Consider the following 16789-nt stretch of genomic DNA (forward strand, 5'->3'; position numbering starts at 1 on the left):
ACTAATAAACACTTTATTCTATAACATTATTTACTGTCTTGATCATGGTGTTTTATAATAGCAGTAGAGCAGTAGCTGATAGACTGGGGCTTTATTCTTGCTGGCCAAGTGCTCCACCAATGAAGTGCACCCCAAGTTGTTTTGTCTTGTTTTTGTTTTTGAGACAGGATCTCATATGTCCCAGGCTGGCCTCAAATTTAATATGCAGCCAACAATGGCCTTTAATAACAACTTCATTCCTCTTTTTCCTCTTCCTCCTTCTCCTCCTCATCTCCTTCTATTAAGACAGGGTCTCGCCATGTTGCCTTGGCTAGTCTGGAACTTGCTGTGTAGACTAGGGTGGCTTCAAGCTCACAGAAATCCTCCTACTTCTTCTGTCTGAGTGCTGGTATTAAGGAAGGCATGAAACACCATGCCCAGAGTAGCCCTGAACTTATCCTCCTGCCTCAAGTTCCCCAGTGCTGAGATCATAGGCTTGTAGCGCTGAGGGGATCCCTGCAGGTATCATGGCATGTGGGGAAGTGAACCCAGTGAAGAAGTGAGAATGAAAACTCAGTTCAGTTTGACTCACATTAACTGGATCAAACAAGATTCTAGAGAGTCTGATATCAGGCAGTAGAATTTGGGGAAAAGTTTCCAGGCAACAGTCATTTCAGTCCCAGGTACACAGTAAAGCTTAAGGTGTGGGTACAAAGAAACTCCTCTACAAAGCACATGTGACTTTGAAGATGGGTTCTGTAGCTTAAGGGCCTAGAATCTGGTGTGGTCTCTGACCAGGATATCATAGCAGTCAACAGGTTGTAATTGTATATGTGACATCTCTCCCAAGGATGGGTTCTATTAACTGAGAGGTAAAGATAAAGGTGTAGGGAGGGAGAGTCTAGGGCATTTGGGTGAGATCTGCCTCTACAAATAGCAAAATGTCACCAGGTTGTTAACAATATGTACTCCTAACTTTCTGGATGGAATGCAGGTATTTTATTTCCTCCATTAAGGAGACCCCCTGTGTGATTAATATTCCTGGTTTCCCTGGTGATCTATGGGCATCCCCCAGCATGCTGCCATTCCTGGTTTAGTTGAACCTAGAACTATGCTAGACAGACATTTTGCCTACTGAACCACATTCCCAACTTTGTTTAGTTTTGTTAAAAGTTTTGTTTAGCTGGGCGGTGGTGGTGCACACCTTTAATCCCAGCACTTGGGAGGAAGAGGCAGGCAGATTTCTGAGTTCGAAGACACAGAGAAACCCTGTCTCAAATCACCCTCCCCCCCAAAAAAAAAGTTTTGTTTAATGTGTTTTGTTTAAACTTTCTATCCTCTGAGATGGGCTAATACTTACATTAATACCATGTCATTCCACCACTTAAAAATTTCTGCCCTGGGCTGGAGAGATGGCTCAGTGGTTAAGATCACTGACTGCTCTTGTACAGGTCCTGAGTTCAATTCCCAGCAACCATATGGTGGCTCACAACCATCTGCAATGGGACTTGATGCCCTCCTCTTCTGGTGTATCTGAAGAGAGTGATAGTGTACTCACATAAAATAAATAAATAAATCAAAAAAAACAAAAAACAAAAAAAAACGCCAACCAGCCTCAGCATCACATGACACAATCCCTCTGGACAACATTGAACAGTCAGTTCCATAAGCCCAGGAAGATCTAGTTCCCAAAAGAATGCTAACCAGCATCACAAGGAAGTTTACATGGAGATGGCCATGGTTACTCCACTGCAATTGTCAGACAATGTAAAACCTCTGAAGACAGCAAGAAATAAAATTCTCATCATGGTATTAAAGCTTATTTTCTGGCTAAGGTGGCCATTTGGGGAGAGCCAAGTTAAAATCAGAAAATTAGGCCAGCTGTAGTGGCATACGCTTAACGTCCCAGAAACGAGGAAGATGCGGTAGGATTGCAAGTTTGAGGCCACCTTGGGCTACAGTCTTGGGGTTTCAACTGCTATGATAAAAAAACCATGACCAAAGTAAGTTGTGGAAGAAAGGGTCCATTCGGCTTCCACTTCTACTTTATTAGTCCATCACTGAAGGAAGTCAGGACAGGAACACAAGCAGGGCAGGAACTGGGAGGCAGGAGCTCATGAAGAACCCATGCAGGAGTGCTGCTTACTGACTTGCTCTTCATGGCTGTCTTAGACTGCTTTCTTATAGACCCCAGCACCACCCACCTAGGGATGGCACTACCCACAAGGGCTGGGCCCTTCCCCACCAATCAGTAATTGAGAAAATGCTCTACAGGTTTACTTACAGCCTGATCTTATAAAGGCATTCTGTCAGTTGAGGTTCTTTCCCTTCAAACGACTCCAGCTGTGTCAAGTTGACATAAAACTAGCCAGCACAGTTATGTAGTGAGACCACATCTGAACCACAACAAAGAAGCAAATTGAGCTGGGGTTGTAGCTCCGTGCTAAATCACGAGTGTAGCATGTACACGGTGCTAGATTAAATTCCTAGCATTAAAACAAATCATTAGTAATAGCACCCACCCCCAGACGACTCCTCTGTGCTTATGCTCTTCCCAGACTGACCCTGGTAGGCAGGCAGAGCATTGCCACCTTTGCACCTAACTCCCTGGAGATGCTCTGTACAGTTGTGAGTTTATGCATATAAATGATTTTCAGGATCATAAAAAAGGTTGCTTTTCCTGAAACTGACTGAAGGAAACCTTAGTCCACACTGACTTGATAGTCTAGCACAGTAAATTTTCTTTCTTGATGACAAAACACAGTTTCATCTGGTCTCCATGGAGCACATGGAGAAAGATTTCCCAGAAAGGTTTCTGAAGAAAATACTCCTTTTGCTCTTAGAAAGGGACAGGGCCCATCCAGATGGCTTGGTAAAGGCACCTGCTGTGAAGCCTGACAACCTGAGCTCAGTCCCTGAACCCACATGAAAGTCAGAGGCCAGAACTGATTGTACAAAGCAGATTCCTGACCTCCACACACGCACCATGGTGTATGTGGTCTCCATGCCTTAGTGAGAACACATTTAAAAAAGATTTATTTATTTTATGTGTATGAGCATTTTGCCCGTGCATATGTATTTACATCATGTGTATGACCCATACCCCAGGAGATCAGGAATGACAGGATCTCATGAAACTGTAGTTACAAATGGTTGGGAACCACCATATGTGTCCTTTATAAAAGCAATTCTCTAGCCCCAATAATACATTAAAGGGGGAAGGGGAGTGCTTAGGATTAGGTGTGATCCTAGTGAATCCTAGCACTCTGAGGCTAAGGTAGAAGAATCACAATCTTGAAGGTAGCTAGGGCTTCCTAGGAAGCCCTGGTTCTAAAATGTACGGCACCTTGCTGCCCGGTTGGCAGCAATAATGACGAACACACTTATATTTCTTCTCTCGCGGTTTACTCAGGAAATTTTCTTTTGTGTTACAGCTCTCCTAGATGCCCAGGTGTTACAGCTCTTTTTGATACCTAGGTATTACAGCTCTCCTAGGTTCTTAAGTGTCACAGCTCTTCTTGATGGCACAGCTCTTCTTGGCTCTTCTTGATGTTGCTGCTGCTGCTTCTTCTTCTTCTTCTTCTTCTTCTTCTTCTTCTTCTTCTTCTTCTTCTTCTTCTTCTTCTTCTTCTTTTTCTTCTTCTTCTTCCTAGGTGCTGCAGGTTTGCTTGCTTCTGTGGAGTGGCGTGGAATGGCTGGAGACAGCCCCTTATATACCCGAGCTTGAGCTGCTAAGTCCTCCTGGATTGGTTCACCGGCAAACCCTCATTAGCATACACCTGCTCGGGAGAGGCGCATGCGCAGTATACACCAGCTCGGGAGGGCCGCATGCGCAGTGGAATAGTCTGTTGCTACAGTGTATCAGGAACCAGCGCCATCTTGGATTTTATCTTCCAAGCGGCTGCCTACACTAAAACAAACAAACAAACAAACCTGCAGGGCTAGGGATGTAGCTCAGTTCTGGAGCATGGGCCAAGCACAAGTAAGTCCTGAGTTTGATCCATAACCCTGCTACATAAATAACTAAATAACTAAATAAGGTGAGGCATCAACAAGAAAACATAGCTCTTTGAGCAAGCATTGTCCTGACTGGGAGTGAGGGTTGGGATGGTGGAACCCTCTTTCTTGCTTCTCTGTTACTCTGAATAAAGTCAAATGAAGTTAGATCAGGGAAAATTGCACAGAACCAGCCCCAGAGCATGTCCTGGGAAGTGGCAAACCCTCTTACTGCTTTGGAAAGGGTGTTTATAGCTGCAGCCACAAGTGCACTGGCTTCCCCGTGGTTGCTGATGGCGGCTGGATCTTGAGTCCCTGAGGGGTAATCCTTCACGGACCCTGAGTTGCTGCCACCAGGTACAGCCTGGTCTGACTGTTGTAAGGGTTAGAGCTGACCTCAGTCATCACTGTTTTCCAAGTAGGCACAGTGTTAGGGAACTGAGTGGGAGGATAGTGCAGGGACTTAATCATAAACTACGTTTTGTGACTTTCCTGTGGAGATGTGAACTAATGTCTATCTACCTCAAATAATGTGCTACAAGAGACCAGAGGCAATTCTACCAAGTTCACTCACTGTCTACAGATTTTAATGTGTCATGCATACCTTGAAATCCCCACTGGTACTTTCTTATTATCTTTGTCCTCTTTCTCACTTCTCTGTTACTCTGAATAAAGTCAAAATGAAGTTAGAGCTGGGCGGTGGTGGCGCATGCCTTTAATCCTAGCACTTGGGAGGCAGAGGCAGGCAGATTTCTGAGTTCGAGGCCAGACTGGTCTACAGAGTGAGTTCTAGGACAGCCAGGGCTACACAGAGAAAACCTGTCTCGAAAAACCAAAAAAATAAACACCAAAAAAAAAATGAAGTTAGAATAGGGAAAATTAGACAGAACCAGCTTCAGAGCATGTCCTGGGAAGTGACAAACCAGGGCTAGGGAGAGTGGGAAAAAGGGGAGGGGGGCGAGGGGGAGGAGGAGGACAGCAATAACATTCTAAAGTTACTAAGGAGCTAAAGAAAAACTCAGTAAGAGTGCAGTCACCCCCGCTATCCTTTTTGGGCAGCCCACAACCACATGGAACTCCAGCTCCAGGGGAGGGATCAATGCTTTCTTCTGCTTCGGCACCCACACACGTGGCATACAGTTATAGACATATATACATATTTACATTACTACCCATAGATTTATGTGGCAATAAAGCTTGGTTAGAAGAGCTTCTCTTTTTTTTTTTTTTTTTTTTTTTTTTTGCAGTGGATAACTGTTGCTGTACAGGTTCATAACTGGTCAGAGTGCAGATAATAAGAGACTATGAACATTCAACTCACACAACTTAGGAAACATGGGGGAACAGAAAGAACACAAAAGCTAGGGGCTGGAGAGATGGCTAGATAAGTAAGAGTTCTTGCTGCTCTTGCAGAGAACCTGGGTTCAATTCTCTCTCTCTCTCTCTCTCTCTCTCTCTCTCTCTTTCTCTCTCTCTCTCTCTCTCTCTCTCATACACACACACACACACACACACACACAGACTTTATCTTTTAAAGATTTATTTATTTATTTTATGTATATGAGTACACGCTGTAGCTGTACAGATAGTTGTGAGCCTCCATCTGGTTGTTGGGTATTGACTTTAGGACGTCTGCTCACTCCGGTTGGTCCCGCTCCCTCAGGCCCAAAGATTTATTTATTATTATAAATAAGTACACTGTAGCTGTCTTCAGACACACCAGAAGAGGGTGTCAGATTTCATTATGGGTGGTTGTGAGCCACTATGTGGTTGCTGGGATTTGAACTCAGGACTTTTGGAAGAGTAGTCAGTGCTCTTACCCCACTGAGCCATCTCACCAGCCCCTCACACACTTTAAAATACACATTTGCTGTTGTTATTTTAGACAAAGTCTTACTCTACAGACCTTTCTGGCCTCAAGTAAACACTCAATGTAGCCTAGGCTGGCCCCAGACTCACAATGATCCAACTACCTCTGCCTCCTGAACACTGGGATTAAAGATAGGCAGCATTATGCCAAGCTGAAATCCAAATCTTTTTTTCAAGGTTCCAACAACGTTGTTTTTTCCCTAAAATATAAATCTTTAAAAAATAAATAAGGGAAGAGTGCCATGAAATATGGTGTTCTAGACATGACATGGCAGTGGCATTCATGAACTCACAGCTGGTTTTCTGCATAAGATCAAACCCATCTTCAGCATTCTCACAGAAAAAGCTAGGTATGTTGGTATGTGTTTGTGATCTCAGTGTTGGAATGCAGAGACAGTTGCAACTCTGCCATTTACTGCTTAGCCAGCTTAATCTACCTGTTGGGCTCTAGGCCAATGAGAAATCCTATCTCAAAAACATGATATTGCCTATGCTGGCTTCAAACTCTCCATCCTCCTGCCTAGCCTCTGACAGAGCTAAGATCATAAATCTGTGTTGTTTTTTCTTCTTTTTGTGGCAGGGAATTTTTATGTATCCCTTCTGGCCTGAGGATGGCCTCAAACTTGGACTGAATTCTGCCTCTCCCTCAAGAGAGCTGGGATTATACATGCACCACCACAGCTGGCTAGTCCACTGGCCTAGAAGATACGTGCTGGAGGCCTCAGAGTGAGGCACAGAATGATTGAATAGCCCACCTAGTCACTGATTTGAACTTCAACCATGAGTTGAACTCAGTCAAATTAACAATCTGAGCTATACAAATTTCACTTACGACTAGAGCAACATGAAAACATGTTTTTATTTGTGTGTTTGTGCGCGTGCCGGTGGGCATGATGTGTGAGTGCAATCATGTGTATTACTACTCTACACAGAATTTCAGAGGACACCTTAAGTTGATTGTTCTTCCATCTTCAGACCCGAGGATCCAATTCAGGTGCTTAAGTTTGACTGGCAAGAGCTTACTTCCTGAGACATCTTCCTGGACCCCATGAAGCATCTCTGGGAAAAGCAAAAATACAGTTATGCTGAGTTACAAAAAGGCACTAGACCTTGACATTTTCCCTTCTGCTTCCTTACCACTGGGATGGAATCACTGATTATTACCCTACAATCTAAGATTTGCTAAACATGGGAAATGCAAACGGCCAGAATGAGACTTTAGTGGTAGAGATCTAAGTAGGATTTCTCCTGTTTTCCTCACTTTTAAGACCTTCCCCTCCCCTAACTTCCTCCCCATTTTAGTTGGGTTTCATATAGCTCAGCTGGCCTTGAACTCATGATCCTCCTGCCTCCATTTTCCCAGTGTTGGGATTACTGGTATGTGCCATCACCACTGGCCTGGTACATGCCTTCCTGTTCATCTAATTTGGGAATGCTATGACCAATAATCCAACATCAGTTTTTTGGTGATTTTTTACAACAGTCACTTATTTAACAAATTTCTGATCATTCAAGACTAGATGTGGTTTTAAGGCAGGCAAAATATAGGTGAATAAGATAGTATTCCTGTTGTATTAAAATTTCATCATAGCTTGTTGGTGGTAGCTCATGCCTTTAATTCAAGTACAGGAAAGGCAGAGCCAGGTAGATGTGAATTTGAAGTCAAACTGGTTTATAGAGTTAGTTCCAGGACAGCCAGGGCTACACAGAGAATTTCTATCTTGATAAATAAATAAATAAATAAATAAGGCAAGCCATAGTGGGGTTGGAGGGAGAAATATGTCGGTTAGACACGGCTGGAACTGAGCAACGTGGAATGGCAGGAAATGAACTGTTGGGGAGCAACGGTCTGGAGCAGGCAAAACCTTCGGGCCAGACAGGTGTTGCATTTCACTTGTTACACTTCAGAGCCTGCAGTGGCCAAGTCATCATCAACACACTGTCCTCAAAGCATTAGTCAAACTGTTCTTCACCATCATTCCACATGTACCAAGGAGGATCGCCTAGGGCAGGCGTTATTCAGTAACCTGTTTGATGGTCACCTCAAACCCTAGGTCATGCCTTTGCTAAGCCACCTGATTTATCAGGGCCTTCTGGCTTGCAATCATCTGAGGGCCACGCCTCCCTGGCCAGACATTCCGCCACCATTCTACGCTTTGTTCCCAGAAACAGATTTTCAAAGCGCTGTTCCCTCTGGTTCCAGCTGTTTTCCTGCCAAGCAGGAGAGGCCTGACAGCAACAGCCACTCGGCGGCTGCTTTGCGGTCAGGAAGGGCCTGACCCTCTGCCTCCTCCCGGAACGCGGGAGCCCGCACAAGTGGCTCACGCAGGGACTCTCGCGAACGCACTCCTGATTGGCTGCGCCCAGTGACGTCAAAGGAAGGGCCTCCGCGGTGGGGGTAGAGTCCAGCTCCGCGCGTGCGCAGATAGAATGCGCTGGACCAAGGGGGAGGTGCCCGGTCGCTTCTCCCGCGTCCGCCATTTTGTTGCTGTGGCTATTGGGAGCGGGCTGGGTAAGACGGCCCGGGAGGCGCGACTCTTGTTGGAGTGCGGTGCTTCGTGTGACGGCGAGGATCGGTGAGACTGCGGAGCCGGCGGGTTCCAGGACAGAAGTCACTGGAGCCTCTCCTGTACTCCGGACAGCTGAGAAGCCCGAGGCGGCCTCCGCTACTGCTCAGCTTCGCCCACCTCGACCCCGGGGCTTTGCCCAGTGTTCCCTGACCGGCTCTATCCGTGAGGTGGCCCGGTGCAGGAGGGCGGTGGCGGTGGCAGAGGATGCTGCGGGGCCCGGAGCCTAGAGGAACGTCCTGACCAAGCCTTCTGATTGTTCCTCGAAGTGTTCCGAGAGGCCCTTCCTCGACCCCAAAGCCGACAGCGGGTAAAGGCTCTCCGAGCAAGCGAGAGCAGCAGACGCCGCCCATCCCCGGGCCCAGCACCATGTCCTCCGCCAGGTTTGATTCTTCAGACCGCTCTGCCTGGTACATGGGGCCGGTGTCTCGTCAGGAGGCACAGACCCGTCTCCAGGGCCAGCGCCATGGCATGTTCCTAGTCCGGGACTCATCTACCTGCCCCGGGGACTATGTACTGTCCGTGTCCGAGAACTCGCGTGTCTCGCACTACATCATCAACTCCCTGCCCAACCGCCGCTTTAAGATCGGGGACCAGGAGTTTGACCATTTGCCGGCCTTGCTGGAGTTCTACAAGATCCACTACCTGGACACTACCACGTTAATCGAACCGGCGCCCAGGTACGCGAGCTCCTGCCCTTCTCGGGCTCGGAACCTGACCGGATGCGGAGGGTCGGTCAAAGATTAAATTTTGGGGATGGGGGTAGGGGATAGAACTTCTTTTCCTCATTCTAAATTAGAAGACATTCGGATTAGAAGGCCAATGTCAGGATCTGGGTCTTTGGATGAAAGAAATTTTAGACATTTAGCAGTGCTTGCATTGTTTAAGTGCACCACCCTCCCAACCCCACACATATATACACAGTTTCGTCACTTTAGTTGACTGTAATAGTAATGCAGAATTCTTATTAACGACGTTAAAAATATTTAGACTTTCTTGAGATTCTGAAGATAGCCATGACTCCTCCTCGAAATTCATGTACACCATTTAAGGTTTTTTGTAAATCCTGCATCTTTCAACTAACTGCAGGTTACGAAGTGGCCTTCAGCCTTTGGAATAATCCTTAAAATGGACCGAAAGTGTAGAAATCTCAGACTCTGAGACTGTAGCACTCTTTAAAAACTGGAATTACCAAGGGAAGAAAGTGAGGTTATATTTGAAGAAATTTGTATCATCACTGTTCCTTCCTCAGTAAATTTACCTTAATTCTACATTAATTCAGTTTTAGGTTTTTTTTTTTTTTTTTGGTAATTAAGTCTAGTGGTTTAACGTATATTTTACAGACACCTAAGTAGAGCTGGATGAGATACACACCCCTAATCCCCTAAGAGGACCTTCATTCCAAGTCATACTGGGCTGCAGCTATATCCTGTCTTAAAGAAAAAGACATTGATCCCCAAGTGTTCTCTTTTTTAAGTAAAATGCATTATTTTATAATTTGCTTTAATTTCCCTAATGAATATCATCAAATGATACAAGTGTGAATTGAAAAAGTATCTAGAGACTTTAAAAGATATTTTACTGCCCAGTTTATTTCTAAGCTTATTTTCTAAAAAAGAATTGAAGGTTGATTTAGATTTTTCAGGGTGAGGTGACTTCATAGAGGTGAAATTTGCTCTGAACTTTGAAAATGAAGAGAAACTATAATTAATTAAGGGCACCTACTTAAATCCAAAGAGTTTCTTCTTTAGGGTAGATTAAGCTGGGATGGTATAGTGAATGTACAGTTAACCGTCCAACCCAGTGGATTTTAGAAAATGTGGAGAAGGGCTAAGCCTGATGGTGAGTGAGGGAAGGTGTTTGCAGTAAAAGCTGGGTGTCCTGCATCTGGTCCCCAGACCCATGTAAATGTGGAAGGAGAGAGCCGACCCCAGTATGGCAAGTGAGTATCCACACACAAATAATTTTTAAAAATATAAAACACAGAAAAATGACTGCAAAAAGTAATGTGTTATCGAGATGAGAATACAAAATTCTGTGAAACATGAAGTTCCTAGTAGATGCTGGCAGATACTGTCAATTTGAATCATATTCAGTGTAAGAGCTTGGAGAAACTTAGGAAGGCTAATGTTTGGTAGTATATTTAAGTAAATTTACTTATCTAGTTTGTGAAAGTGGTTTATATCATTGACTTCAGGCCTTTATTAAAACATGCTTGCAACAATGTGACTGGTGTTGGAGAAAGTCTAAGTTAATTATTAGAGTCACCTCAAAGAGGGAAATATATATTGCAGTGGTTTCCTGCTACTTATAGGATCTAATTCTACTTCATGTGTCTTCTCAAGTACCAAATGTAATTTTCTGAGTTTTTCGTTAGCTCTGCTTGACACACATTCCTATCTTTTTTGTCTTGCTTAATTTCCAAATGAAAGTAATCATAATTATTCCTAACTTGATATAACTATCCCTTTTACAACTTCAAATTGTACATTATAAATTTTAGAATAGATGGCAGTGTACCTTGAGGGATATTCTTTTAGTATCTCAACTTAAATATAGTATTACTACTGATATTCTCTTAATTGATGTTATGTTATATGATAAAAAAAATTGAGGGGAAAACTGTGAATATCTGTACAAACACATAATTAACAAAATGTGGTAGAAACACTAATGTTGATTATAATCCTAACTGGTCATGTGGCCTTAGCTGATGCTGATATATCTACCCTTCTCTACTACACATTGTATTTCTCCACCCTCAGCGAGCACCTGAGGTCTTGCCTTTTCTGGAGCAGTGACCCATATTGTCATCCTGCTTGGATTAGGCTATTACAGTTACCCATTGACTAAAAAACATGGGACACAGTAGCACTAAGAGACACCCTAAAGGATCTCCTGTATTTCAGACATAATCTTTCTTCCTCCATAGTGGAGAAGCAATCCAGTTTTCCCTTGGTAATCTGGACCAGTCATCCCTCTTAACACTGTTTTCCTTTCTTAGCCTGTTGACTTAAGGTCATCAGAAGCCCACAGTGGCCAGAGGGAAGCCTGAGCTTCCAAGTCAGTGGAATGTTTGTTGTGTCTCCTGGCAGGAACCCTTCCCCCGCTGGAACCAAAATTTCTAAGACAGTAGAATTTAAGGTTGCAGGAGCAGGAAGCAAAAAATTTCCTAGTGGGTCACTAGGTGTGATAGTGGGATCATCTCTTCCACCCCTTGATTCTTGGACCCATGGATCTTAGCTATAAGAGAAGCTGTATCATACACTGCCTTCTAAAGAACCTGCCCCAGCTCTCTAGGCTGCTGCTACCTAATTTGTACTATAACTCTGCCTTCAAAAGGCTAGTCCATCTTGCTGTCAGGCCAGCAGCTTCAGGATGGTGGGGGACATGGTAAGACCAGTGGATTTCATGTATATAGGCCCTCTGTTGCAATTCTCTGGCTGTGAAGTAAGTTGCGGTCAGAAGCAATACTGTGTGGAATATCATGACTGTATTAGGCATTCTATACGTTCCTGAATAGTGGTTTTGTCAGGGAAGGAAAATCTATAATCAGAATTTAAGTCTCTACTCCAGTAATGACAAAGGTTTGTCCTTTCCGCGGAGGAAGTGATCCTGTGTAGTCAACCTGTCACCAGGTCACTGGCTGGTTACCCCAGGGAATGGTGCCATATCTGGGACTTAGTGCTGGTCTCTGCTTTTGGCATATCTGGCACTCAGCTGCAGCTGTAGCTGGGTCAGCCTTGGTGAGTGGAAGTCCATGTTGTTGAGCCCATGCATAACTTCCATCTCTGCCAACATGGCCACTTTGTTTGTGGGCACATTGGGTAATAATAGGTATGGCTGGGGGAAAAGCCTTTTTCACAGAATGGGTCATTCTGTCTACTTGATTAGTGAATTCCTCTCATGTCTTTCTCATCAATTTTCTTATCACACTCTTTTCAAGTCCCTATCTATGTAGCCACTCCACTATACATTTCATAAATCAGTAAAAATCACGTATCTGGCCATTTCTCCTTCCAAACAAAATGTATGACTATGTGTACTGCCTGGAGTTCTGCACAAAGATTTCCTTTTGCTGTTATCTTTCAAAGTTGTCCCAGAAAGGGGTTGTAATGCTGCAGATGTCCACTTCCTAGGTGGTCCTTGAACATTGTGTAGAACCATTAATAAACTAGGCCTTATTTTTCTCTTCTCAGCCAACCAGTCATAGGACAGGCCTCATGAGGTGCATGCTGGGCAGTAGACAGCATTGTAATGGAGTAGAAACCATAGCATAGACATTTGGATAACCCCTTGATGTAACTTGTTTATATCTTCAGGACCTGCCTAGACCCTATCATGTATATACTACTTTCACTAGATAATAGATTGCTGCTGTGCACGTCCTATTAAATGGCTTGATGGGTCAGATAACACCCAGATCATGATGGGCAGCATAAGTCCCATGGGAACTTGGTAGCCCATTATAAAATGTCAGTTTCCAGCCCAGCAGTGGTGGAGCACGCCTTTAATCCCCACACCTGAGAGGCAGAGGCAGGTGGATTTCTGAGTTCAAGGCCAGCCTGGTCTACAGAGAGTTCCAGGACAACCAAGAGCTATAAAGAGAAACCCTGTCTCAAAAAACCAAAAAAAAAAAAAAAAAAAAAAAAAAAAAAAAATAATAATAATAATAATAAAAATGTCAGTTTCCACTTAGGCCCAATAGCAGGCCAAGAGCAGTATTTCAAAGGAGAGTAGTTGTCTGCAGATAATGGTAGAGCCTTGCTCCAAAATCCTAAAGATCTCCTCTGTGATTCATCTATTGGGGTCTGCCAAAGATTCAAACAGCATCCCTGTCTGCCATTAACACCTCAGGTGCCATGTGGTCTCCTGGATCATATAGTCCAAGTGGTAGAGCAGCATGCACAGCAGTCTGGACCCATTGAAAAACCTTCTGTTCCAGGCCCTATTCAAAGTTAGCAGGTTTCTGAGTCACTTAGCACATGGACCAGAGTAAAACACCCAAGTGAGGAATGTGCTGTCTCCAGAATCCTAATGGGCCCACTAAACATTGTGCTTCTTTCTTGGTGGTGGGAGAAGCCAAGTGCAATAGCATATCCTTCATCTTAGAAGGAATATCTATCCCTGCATGCCACATCACTGGACTCCTAAGGATTTCACTGAGCTAAAAGGCCCTTGAATTTCGGTTGGATTTATTTCCCATCTGATATGCATGTGTTAACAAGTCTAAACCTCTTGCTCACTTGGTCCAGTAAGCATAGTGTCTTTGGTATAGTGAACCAATGTAATGCTCTAGAAGACACAATCAGGATCCCTTCTAAGTTATGGCACAGAACTGCAATTAATATATCCTAATAAGGTAAAGCTGTAAATGTATACTGCTGTCACTGCAAAGTGACAGCAAATTGCTTTTGGTGGTCTTTATGGACAAATACCAAGAAATATCAAGGGCATTTGCTAGATTAGTAGCTACATAAGAGATATGTTAACCTGTTCAAGTAACGTGTCTTAGTTAGGGTTTTATTGCTGTGAACAGACACCATGACCAAGGCAACTCTTATAAGAACAACATTTAATTGGGGCTGGCTTACAGGTTTAGAGGTTCAGTCCATTATCATCAAGGTGGGAGCATGGTCTAGGTGGGCATGGTGCAGGAGGAGCTGAGAGTTCTACATCTTCATTAGAAGGCTGCTAGGAGAATACTGGCTTCCTGGCAGCTAGGATGAGGGCCACACCCACAGTGACACACCTACTTCAACAGGGCCATGCTTTCTAACAGTGCCACTCCCTGGGTTGAGTATGTATAGACCATCACATAAGGATACCACATCTGGTACTACTGTGTTTGAATTTTTGATAGTCAACTGTTAATCACCACCATTCATCTGTCTGCTGGACTGGGCAGATAGGAAAGTTAAAGAGAGATATGGTGGGAACCACCTCCTGCACCTTTCAAGACCTTGATGTGGCATTGATTTCTGCAGTTCCTCCAGGCATAATGGTTTTGATTCACTATTTTTCCTGGCAGAGGCACCTCTAGGGGCTTCTATTTAGCTTTTTCCCAATCATAATAGCTCTCATTCCACACATGTCAGTGTGAAAATTCTTTCAATTTCTACGTATATCTATCTCAAACATACATTTTGGGTCTGTGTTAATAATAACAGGATGAATTCAGGGACCAACTAAACCTATTATGATTCAGACTTCAGCCAAAACTCCATTAAACCTGATCTCCATAAGCCCCAACTTTAACTGGCAGGCTACAGTGTTTCTTAGGGACCCCCAGAATCAGTGTCAGTTCAGAACCAGTGTATAGTGCATAGTCTGGTTGTTTTCTTTCCCCTGGTGTAGGAAACACCTGGAGAAAGGCTAACAGTAAAACTCTTTTTATTTTATCACGTCCTTCTTTGGGAAGTTGGCTGTCCCTTCATTCAAGAGGTCCTGGGTCTCAAACTGGCTCAGGTCTAGAAATTGGTTCATCAACTGAGATTCCCTTTTGCCACCATCCAATCTAACATTCCTTTAATTTGTTTGAGGATTTTTCTGCTTATACAACTCAAACAAAAATGCAGTAGACTTCCTATTTATTTTATGCCTGGAAACACCATGATTGATTAGCAAGTACTGAAGGTTCACTAGAGTTATGCCATCAAAATGGCTTTGTCTGCTGCTCATTATGGGTTTGGCCATTATGGACCTTGCTTTGTCTATGCTGACCATTATAATGACTGTTATCACCTTGCCTTTAGTGGTTCAGTGCTGCCACATGGCCACTGGTACTTTGAGGCCCCATTAAACTTACAGCATTTAATTATTCCAACTAAGCTCCAGCATCTCTTACCCTAAGGTCTGGCACAAAGAATGACAACAAAGCTCTTGAGATGTGCTAATGCCCTGCTGCCCTCTCACTTTTTTGCATCTTACAGGATTAGTGAAGGCTTGTCTTCTGGGCCTTTCCATTATGGAGGATCAGGATTTACACAGTGAACCCACTGTAGCATTGCACTCCCCCTGAGCCTTCAATTCCCTTCATCAACACTAAGCCAAGGGATATCAGGCATCTCATACTCCTTTTGACAAATGCTTCAACCAGCCATTCAAACAAACTTTTAACCCCTTTTAAAACTGTGCAAGCTTTCCTATTAAATGTAGATCTCCTTTAGTGGGTCCATTTCAATAAGCTCAGCCTGATCCAGTTTTATGTTCCCATTATTTCACCCCTTAGAACCCCTACCCACACATTCAGTAGACTTCTGTTTGGACGAATTAGCAAACTCTTTAAGTATACCGCCTTACAGACTACTTTCTATCTTCCCTGCTTAGCCTTTAGTCTGGTTATAGGTCTAGAGGTGGGCCCTGAGAGGGACATCAGTATTGTCTTGCCTGGGGCATCTCCTTCAGAGAAAGTCATTGTTGATGTAGCAGACAGTGCAGGATTAATTTCCTCAGTCAAAGGTGAAAAAGGCAATAGTCAGGGGATGGAGTGGAGAGACTGCTTCCTCAGGTGAGGTAAGTCTTTGAGAATCTCAGAGGTCAAAGTTCTCAGTTTCAACAGGGTCCTCCTCCCATATCCCATATGGCTCCATTCCAAGATACAGGCTCCCTTTCTTTACCACTTAGTGTACTTATATTAACCACCGACACCTTCTAAGGCTAGGACTTTAATACAGTTATAATTACACCAATCTTATAATGAGGACTTTGGTTTGATTTTTCCACTGAGCAATTTGAAGCTCTGTGGCTGCTGGAGAGAAGATTTTCTTCCAGGACATACTTAGAAACCTTTTTGACTAGTGGTTCTTAACCTTCCTAATGCTGAAAACCTTTAGAACAGTTCTATATGTTGTGGTGACCCCCAACTATAAAGTTGTTTCTGGTGCTACATCATAACTAGTTTTGATACTGTTATGAGTCATAATGTAATTAACCTAATATCCAGGATATCTGATCGTTCAACCTCCTAAAGAATTGGGGCCCACAAGTTGAGAAACACTGTTTTAGCCTGTTTATGCATATCTGGAGGTGGTCAGTTTTATCACTGAGTACATTGTTGTCCTTCACTGTATTCTGAGATGCTAGAAGTTGGTTACTTAATTTTAACAGAACTTATTCTTTCTCTTTGCCAGTTTATCCAGAGATGCTAGGAGCAACCAACCAGCATCATTTTCCTTATTTTTCCACAACTGTCAAAAGTTTTATATACAGAGTTGCCTCTCATAATTGGTGAATCAGGATAATAAGATAAACTTGTCTTCTTCAGTTTGTAATATAATTTACACCACTGGCTTTCTGTACTCTCCGAGCGTCTAGGAGAGGCTTCAGTAACTCTAGGTGTTGGCAAATTGGAAAGCCTATTCCAGGTACTTAAAAAA

The 16789-nt window shown here is 43.7% G+C and overlaps 1 protein-coding gene and 2 long non-coding RNA genes across 3 annotated transcripts in view; 2 read left to right on the forward strand and 1 right to left on the reverse strand.

Annotated features, from left to right (window-relative positions):
* Window positions 1–3847: 3847 nt before the first annotated feature.
* Window positions 3848–6687, forward strand: LOC116085658. The gene is made up of 2 exons (XR_004116686.1): window positions 3848–3961; window positions 6425–6687. It is a non-coding gene; the product is annotated as an uncharacterized LOC116085658 (long non-coding RNA).
* Window positions 6679–8184, reverse strand: LOC116085657. Its single transcript, XR_004116685.1, has 2 exons — window positions 7920–8184; window positions 6679–6903 (listed from the first exon to the last, which is right to left on the reverse strand). It is a non-coding gene; the product is annotated as an uncharacterized LOC116085657 (long non-coding RNA).
* Window positions 8185–8276: 92 nt separating this feature from the next.
* Crkl (CRK like proto-oncogene, adaptor protein) overlaps window positions 8277–16789 on the forward strand; it is a 36840-nt gene continuing 28327 nt past the window's right edge. Inside the window, exon 1 of the mRNA XM_031363276.1 lies at window positions 8277–9091. Coding sequence (XP_031219136.1) covers window positions 8781–9091 — 311 coding nt within the window. The 5' untranslated portion in view covers window positions 8277–8780. The remainder of the gene's footprint in view (window positions 9092–16789) is intronic.

Source organism: Mastomys coucha, unplaced genomic scaffold (genome assembly GCF_008632895.1).
Source record: "Mastomys coucha isolate ucsf_1 unplaced genomic scaffold, UCSF_Mcou_1 pScaffold12, whole genome shotgun sequence".
Lineage (NCBI taxonomy): Eukaryota > Metazoa > Chordata > Mammalia > Rodentia > Muridae > Mastomys > Mastomys coucha.